Source organism: Triticum urartu, chromosome 7A (genome assembly GCF_056163025.1).
Source record: "Triticum urartu cultivar PI428250 chromosome 7A, HENAU_Tu73, whole genome shotgun sequence".
Classification (NCBI taxonomy): domain Eukaryota; kingdom Viridiplantae; phylum Streptophyta; class Magnoliopsida; order Poales; family Poaceae; genus Triticum; species Triticum urartu.
This window is the reverse complement of record NC_141879.1, coordinates 653,896,376-653,905,149: the sequence shown is the minus strand read 5'-3', so window position 1 is coordinate 653,905,149 and position 8,774 is coordinate 653,896,376. Positions and strand designations below refer to the sequence as shown.

The following is an 8,774-nucleotide window of genomic DNA, read 5'->3' as shown; positions in this document are numbered from 1 at the left end:
AGTGTACTAACTATGCCGACGGCCTCCGTCAGGGCCGTCGGCATAGTGGTGACGGCATCAACTCCCCATCCGGTCCTGGGTCGGCGGGCCCACATGTGTGCCGACGGGGTGTATATGCCGACGGTCCCCGTAGGTATAGTGGGGGAGATGCCGGCGGCTAATCTACGCCGACGGTGCCCGTCGGCATAGACGAAGATTTGCCGACGGCTTCTGTACGCCTACAGTGTTTCCTCGGCCGTCGGCGTATCTCCATCTATGCCGACGGGGGCCATCGGCATAGATAACACCGTCGGCAGCGTTATTTATTCTGGTAGTGAGCCGGGTGCAGTGCGCATGCCAAGATCGTACAGCCGGGAGTGTGCCATCGATCCACTTGATGCTGTTGCGCGTGTAACGGATGACACAAAGGGGACTTTCGTACGCCGAAGCCCCCAGGAGGCAGGTACTCCAGCATCGTTTATAGGAGTAATGAAAGACAAAGATCAGATTTTATATTTTACATCCATTGATCTGATTTGTTGTTACTTCGCTTCATGTATTTTTCTCCATGTCCCTGACACCATCGCATTTACTCCATTCTAGCATCGCTGCACTTCAATTTTACCATACTGGCACTTACTTTAGGGTCTTATGGTTGGAAGTATGAATTAACTACGTGTCTTCATTTTCTAGTCCCTACTTGTCTCTCTTATTTATGCAGAAAGATCTATCCATCTCTCTAATCTAAAACCACGTGGTAGTTCCAACACATGTACGCCATTTGTTCAACCTATGGAGTCTTGCTTGATTGATAACCACAATGAAGAGATGGCATTATATTTCGCTAGCTCATCGCACTAACCATTAGTTAGGTTTCGGATGCATCAGGACAAGCAAATGTGTGGAAGTGTAAACGTGGCCTTAGCTAGGAAAACCAAAGGGTACATAGGTTCCTATGTGTAGAGGACACACTCAAGAAGTGTGCATGCTCTAGAGTCTTACAATCTCATCGTTGGTGATTGTACTTTCTCTATGCCAAATGTCCCCAGCACCATAAATATGAATCTCTACATGAACTGTGTAGGTGCAACCCTCCCCGGCCTGCTAGGTCAAGCAAGATTTCTTAGTTGATGTCTAGATTATACTTGTTGGTAGGTGAAACCCAATATGACTCTCTAGGTGAACTGTGTATGTACAATCCAATATGAATCTCCATATCAATTGCTTCCTGGACTGTTGGTTCAAGCAAGTTTTCTCTCTACTCCACTTGTTGTGTCTACTCTCACTCATTCTCTCATTAAAAACCGCTTGCGCCGCACATTATATGTAAAGCAACAACCAACAAACAAACAACAAAAACAACACGCATCACACACACACACCCAAGGCTGGAAATACATGTGCTGAAGAATAGATACAACACTCCAAGCCACTCCAAGAAAACTACATGTAGGAAAAATAAGCACCGCTAGAAGTCGACGGAGCCCTCAGGAGTAAATAGCATAAACTACTACTTTAGAGGCTGGGGTTCCAAAAAACTATCGGTTTTTAATTTTTCGCTGATAACTACCAAGGGTCCGCTGTTTCAAATAACCCCTAATATCCATTGCTTAAAAATTAAACCTATTTATGACATGTCGGGCCCGCACCTAAACATTCCGTTTATTTGACTATGTGTTTGACCGTTAGCTGACATGTGGGACCCACATGTCAGTTTCTGAAAAAAGCAATTGGGTCCCTGAAAGTTTTTTGAAAAAGCAATCAGGTCCCTGGAAGTTTTCAAAAAAAGCAATCAGGTCCCCATATCCAGAGGAGGCGCACACGACATGGCTGGAGCTCGATCTCGAGTCTCTGCCTGGAACCCCGATGCTTCCTCCTCCGGGCCGACGCCATGCACCTCCTGCGGCCGGTGAGCCGCGCCAGCGGCGGCCGGATCCACGCCGCCCCTCGCCTCTGGCCACCGCCACGCCGCTCCTTGCCTGCGCCGACCACCACGCCCTGCCTGGCCTCTGGCCGCCGCCACGCCGCCCCTCGCCGGCGCCGACCACCACGCCCTGCCTCGCCTCTGGCCGCCGCCACGCCGCCCCTCCCCTGCGCCGAGCATCACGCCGCCCCTCGCCTCTGGTCGCAGCCACGCCGCCCCTCGCCCGTGGGTTGTGGCCGCCGCCACGCCCCCCCCCCCCCCCCCCCCCTCGCCTGTGTGCGCCGGCGGCCACGCCCTGCCTCGCTTGCGCGGGCAGCCACCAAGAGATCCGGCGACCACCTCGACCATGGGGAGGCTGGGAGAGTGGAGGGATGAAGAAGAAAGAGAAGAGGGAAAGAGAAGAGGAAGACGAAACTTGGGCCCCACATGTCAGTTAACGGTCAACACATGGTCAAATAGACGGAATGTTTATGTGCGGGCCCGACCTGTCATAAACACGTTTAATTTTTAAGCAATGGACATTAGGGGTTTTTTGAAACAGCGGACCTACAAGTTGATAGTTATCAGCGAAAAATTAAAAAACGGTAGTTTTTTGGAACCATAGCCTGTAAAGTAATAGTTTTATGCTATTTACTCAGCCCTCAAACATGACTGAGATACCATGAACAGGCAAAGCCAAACATCGACAGAACAAGGACATCGAAGCGGTCCCTTGAGGAAGGTCACGACACCATAGCGCCGCCACCACCTGATCCAAAGGATGAGGGTTTTCACCCAAAGCGTTGCGGAGCGGCATGAGCAACCACAACAGTGCCATCAAGAAGGAAACTAGGCCCTTAGATGGAGCGGCCATCGGACTGGCCAAAGTCAGAGAAAGTTATCAACCCATCTAGCACTCTGTGCCACCAACACCTGGCAAGATCAGCCACGGGTCGACCTGCCACACCCACCACCGAGTGCCGCTCACCAACCACCACGCCACCCTCAGGGCCATGGCAGCCATCCCGCACCCGAGCCACGAGCTCTGCCCATGACCACTGTGGCTTTCACCACCAAGGCCGTTGCCCCTATAGACAACAACGTCCCACAACGATCGACACAGTCCTCAGACACCACTGGCCGGTGAGGGGGCAGAAGGCCCCTCCTTCCACCTCAAAACGAGGCCCTTGACGCAGGGTCGAGCCAGCCAGAGCAAGGACAGGAACAATCATCAGAGGCCGCTAGCCAAGATGCACACCAGGGACTAGGTCCAGCATCACGCCCGAAAGCAAGGTCGGGAGGCTCCCTACCTCCCTCCCCATGGTACCCCTTCCACGACTGGCCGACCACAATCTCGCCACCACCCGTCGCACTAGGAACTGAGTAGTGGAGAGAGAGGATCACACCACCATCATTGTGCCGCCATCTCCACCAGCCAAGACGGCCATCGCAGAGGCGTCCGCCCATAGTCCGCACCCCTCGGAGGACCAGATCCGACCGAGCCGTCACCTCATCCAGCCCCAACTGTGCACACCTGGATGTCATCAGTCACGCTACCATCACGCACTACAACGCCCGTCGTCAAGAGCCTCATCACATCCCTCCCGTCCACCCCAGCTCGCGCCGAGACCGCCGTGTGAGGAGACGAGAGCTCCCCACCGCTGCCTGCGCCAACCAAGGTTCGCCTGGCCATGCCTCTGGCGGCTGCGATGGAAAGGATGAGAAGGAGGAGGGACCCTAGCAGTAGCGGCTAGGGTTCCCTGTTCCCTCCCGGTCGCATGCATTGAAATGCGGGAGTGGTGGGGAGGAGCAGGTGTATCACCCTCGTGCTCTCAAACTATTCATGGGAAAGAGGCACGCCCTAGATGGTCAAATGTTTCCTTCTGTACGAGAATTGCTTATGAATCGCACTCTTTCCGATAATATTACGCTTCCTATATGAACTTGTCTTCACTGCCGCAACTATCATTAGCTACTAGAAGTGATATGTGTAGGTATACCTTTAAAGATCTATCTACCACTAACCAAAACAGGGTCCTCGTTATGTGAGAATGTCTAATGTGTCTGCCGAGAGAGGCAAAGGAGGAGCTCGAGCTCTCAGTTGTCACGGAGGCAGCAAAGGAAGCTTTATAGGATTGAGATCTAATCTGATATCATGAAAGAGATATTGGTGGGATGAGAGAATTTTGGGGAATGCGGTACACGATTGCAACCAGCAAGGCTACAAATTTTATAGCTCAATGGAGAAATGGTAGGGATTGCACAACTCCATTACGATCTACAGGTGATATACAATTTCAGATATGCAAAGATATCACTAGCACCTGGCAAGGAAAGATTACAGTACGATCCTGTTTATATATTTGTTCTCTAACAGCACAGCACGGCAGAACATTCAACGAGCGAAAACAATCCTTGGTCTTTCTCTGCTTCATAAGATTCTGCAGGAGTTTCCTGGTCGTAGTTCCTTGGCCACCACAATCATTAAGGAATCTGAAAGTCAAAGTCAAAGGGTAAGTGTGGTTGGGTTTGGAAGGTGGCATGATCCAAGGCTAAAAAATTGGAAGATAACGTACCCCAAACTTCTCTTTGATTATATCAAGCGTAACTTGTGTGTCCAGTTTGGTTTGTGTATATGCGTTGATCTTGTTGACTTCCTGCAACATTCAACATTGGCATATAACTAGCTAACCCACTGATAACACCTCAGTAGGATATATCAAGTAAATTGTATCCCATCTAGCATTATCCAGAACATACCTCGATGAATCTACCAAGGTTGGGTCTGCCCCCAATGATATCGTAGTTCTTGATGCCAGAATAGGATATCTGAAGCCTTTCGATGAATGGCACATATGCAATGTCGACCTAGAAAGATTATATATCACAAAAAAACCATGTATTTCAAAAAACACAATTCTTCTGAAATCTTTTCTGGACTTTGGCCATGGATAGAGGAAAGGGAACCCCTGATGGAGTGACATACACATACCAGGCTGAAGTGGCCAAGGAAGAAAGGGCCATCGCTGAACTTTCCTAGGGCAGCTTCTATTTTATCAACAGCGGCAACTAATGGTAGATGAAACAAGGTGAAATGTGAGCACAAACTATGTGCAGCCTTTCAATATAGAACAAATATGCTGTCAGTAGTGCACTGTTCTGCTGTGTTTGTTTACCAGCTTCGTCGGTCACATCTCCCTTGGAGCGTAGGCATGAGAAGAAAGCGCTGGCGTTGAAACTGTCGCTGTACGCAAGCAGTTCCTCGGCAAACATCTTCTTTGCAGAATCCTGGTGGTTCAGTACATCAGGAATGCAAACTTCAGTTCCACTGAAAACAACGAACATGTGTATTTGTCTCTTACATGAGGGAGCAATTCTGCGCCATCGAAATTGTCATCAATGTACTTGAGCAGATTCAGGCTCTCTCCTTTCACTTGCTTGTTGTGCTCCAGGGCAGGTACCTGTATGTTCAACATACATAGATGTGTGCATGAAGAGAAATGATAAATACTATGTCACAAATCTGCAAGAATCATATATACTACCTTGTTCTCTGGGTAGACCTTGTCCTTGTACCAGGCTGGCCTGTCCACGAGATCTAGCGCGACTATCTTGATCTTGCCCTGCAATCCCTGCACATGAATCATATGAGAAGGAAGGAAATTCCACTAAAAAGGGAAGAAAAAAAAACACTCCGACTAGTGCCTGCTTGCTACCTTGCAGTTCCTGGCGATCCAGACGCGCTGCGCGTACGGGCAGTGGTACGCCACGTACAGCCTTCACGAGAGAAGAAGAAAGTGAAGACCGACAGGATAAACCTGCAATCAAGGAATGTATTTCACCTGCGTGTACCTGGTGGTGCCGTCGAAGAGGGAAGGGGGCTCAGAGGAGGCGGAGGTCAGTTCGGCGGGGAGATCTTCTCCGGCGGAGCTGTGAATGCTGAATTCATTAGTAGGCCGAGAGAGATTCAATCGAGAACAAAGGCATGAGATTGCGCGCCTACATGACCGGAACGGCAGCACCTGCCGCCATGATCGGTAGAGCAAGCTGGAGCCTAGTGCGGGTCAAACTGGCAGTTGGATGGAATTAATGGACGAAAGAACAAGACTAGAGACAAAAGCAGTTGGATGCAAGGGAGAGAGAGAATCTTTAACGTCGATTCCCTACGTTGCTGTCTGTACCACCAATCTCGGTGTTGACCGTCTCCAAGTCTCCTTCCAAGTGGTACTATTCCATTCTGATAAAGATCCTCTAGCCTGCTCGTGATAAGAATAATGACGTCAGGCTTGCCGGAGAGACGTCCGAAGCTGGTTTCGTAATTTTTTGTAGCCATGTGCAATTGTTCCATTTCCATGTCAACGGCTTCAAGGAGGATTTGGTCACCTGACTTGGTTGAAATAAGGGTGTTGGGACGGGCATCACAAAAATATAAAACCGAAGCTCTGCCACTCCAAGCAAAACAAATCTACAGGACAAACTTTGAACCGTGATTATAATTGTTTGAAATTGATCAAAACTGTGACTAAAAATCATTGCAGAATTATGGTCACATTTTTTTAAAGTGTAATTAAAGAAGTTCACAATAAGAAATGTTAATGAGTTTACAAGAAAAGTCACTGCATGCCAACCTTTATTTCTCAACTTAAGTAACGTTTTCCATTCCTGCAATCTAACCAACACTAGTAGAAAAAACCCCATTCATCCCGGTTGATAAGGGTCTTTTGTCCCGATTTGTGAACCGAGACTAAAGAGTCGTTACGAATGCCCTAACCCTTTAGTCCCGGTTCTTACACGAACCGGGACAGGTGGGCCTCCACGTGGCCAGTGCGCCGAGCCCAGGTAGGAGGGCCTTTGGTCCTGGTTGGTGGCACCAACCGGGACCAATAGGCATCCACGCGTCAGTATTTCAGGGCTGGGGTCTTTGTTTTTTTAAAAAGGGGGGGGGGGGGTTGGGGTTTAATTCTGGTGTTTCATATATTGTGTTAACTAGCTAATTTATAGAGAGAAGTGTCCTCTCTTATGTCCGTGCTTGGACGATGCTATATATATGTATATATAGAGAGGACTAGACACGCTAGCTAGTAAGCAAATAAAGGAAACAGAAGATCGTCATGAACATATGCATACAGAGAGAAGTGATATCGACCACCTCTCCTTCTCCGAGAGATTGGTCGAACAACAAGTTCTCGTATATCTATCCGACACTGACGGCTACATATATACAATAATTATCTCTTACAATATAATCTCCTAATTGTATATGAACACAGGGTCCACATAGTGTTCTCCGTCTTCAGCGATCACGTGGTCAAGGAAGAATGCCGCCAATTCCTCTTGAATTTCTTGCATACGATCTGGTGCTAGGAGTTCATCCCGCATCCGAAACATCTAATTTGAACAAGGGGGTCAATACATATATATGAATAAATGAAACTCAACACAAATGATGGTAATAAAATAAAATTGTGAATATTATTGCTTACGCACTTCATATTGTTCGTCAGAGTACCCTCATTCACAGGTCGTGTGGCGGATGGACTCGCAAACATAGTATCCACAGAAATCATTCCCTTGTTCCTGCCACAACCACTTTACAAGAAATAGAGGTCAATCAAATTGATAAGCAAGCATGCCAAATGGTATTGATGAAACTAACGCTTGAATCACTAGGAGATGCGCGGAACATGTTACTATAGTACTTACTTTCGGGTGTCTAAATTGCAGCTTCTTCGGCAGTCCCCAAGCTTTTTTGGTGAATTTTCTCCAAAACTGACAGACAAAGAAAACAATTACTTGATATATCAGGAAATGAACAAAGTTGCTGATATGGTGGATAATGATCGATTTAACTTACTTGTCGAGCATTTGAGTCATGTCCGCATAGTCCTGGGGATCTTGTCGTCTCGAGTCTAAGACGGTTACTAGTCCCTGCTCAAGCTTAATCTCTAGGAGAATATAGTGGAAACTGTGCGCGCATGCATAACTCATCAATTACATTACTATAACCTAGACTAATAAGAGAAACCGAATATGCACAAGACAGTAACACTCACTTGAAGTTGTAAGGAAAGAGTATTATATCTTTGTTTTCATTTATTACCACCGATCGTAGCAAGTTGGCCTCGGTATCTTCGGCACGATATTTAACCTCAGTTGCATCTATGAGATTTGTGTTAATGAACGCAATATCACTGATTTGTCTTTTCTTCAATTCGGCGATCTTCAATCTGCATAATATAGTGAGGATAATTGTAAATACATGCAATGAAAGAGCTAACCTATATAGAGAGACTTAATGACAAAAGTAGTACTACTTACAGACAGTAGCAAGTGACCGTTTCTTTATCGAGGGCCTTTTGATTGAAAAACTGGAAGAACTCCTCAAATGGAACATTCAACAGTTCAATTCCAACAAGGTCATGCTCCTCTCTAACTCTCAGCGTCAAAGTATTCCTCCCCCTAGACTCTCTGCAGGTTTTCATCTGCCAATCATGGAATCTTCGCATCATCGTTGTTAGAGATCTTTCATCTTTGACGAGAGGCTTCCCGTACTCGTATTTGTGTTCCTCCACCTCCAAAAAATCATAATGTACATCGTCGGGCAGGTAATCTCCAAGATTGCTATAACCGGGCACCATCATCGGATCATTAGTAGGCACCTTGAGTGGGGGGCACGATTGGTTCGCTTGTTCGCCGAGCTGGGCAATTTTTTTCCCAGCTCGTCGTTCTTTTAACCTTTGATCACTGACAGTACTTCCCGACCGCTCCGCTTCGACAAATGACTTTGCAAAAATGCGGTCATAGTTGCCTTTCGGCGGAGACTTTGCTGGTTTTTTCAGGGCAGCCAGAGTGCGCTTCGCTTTCACCGGATCTACCTTCTCCTCCGGAGGTG

The 8,774-nt window shown here is 47.7% G+C and overlaps 1 protein-coding gene across 1 annotated transcript; it reads right to left on the bottom strand.

Moving 5' to 3' along the window:
* Positions 1–4,434: 4,434 nt before the first annotated feature.
* LOC125522163 (protein IN2-1 homolog B) lies at positions 4,435–6,039 on the bottom strand. Its single transcript, XM_087533818.1, has 9 exons — positions 5,886–6,039; positions 5,735–5,812; positions 5,599–5,659; positions 5,428–5,514; positions 5,245–5,343; positions 5,059–5,170; positions 4,875–4,951; positions 4,643–4,750; positions 4,435–4,539 (listed from the first exon to the last, which is right to left on the bottom strand). Exons 1-9 carry the CDS (start codon positions 5,912–5,914, stop codon positions 4,435–4,437), a joined length of 756 nt encoding a protein of 251 aa, XP_087389944.1. The 5' UTR covers positions 5,915–6,039.
* Positions 6,040–8,774: the final 2,735 nt, after the last annotated feature.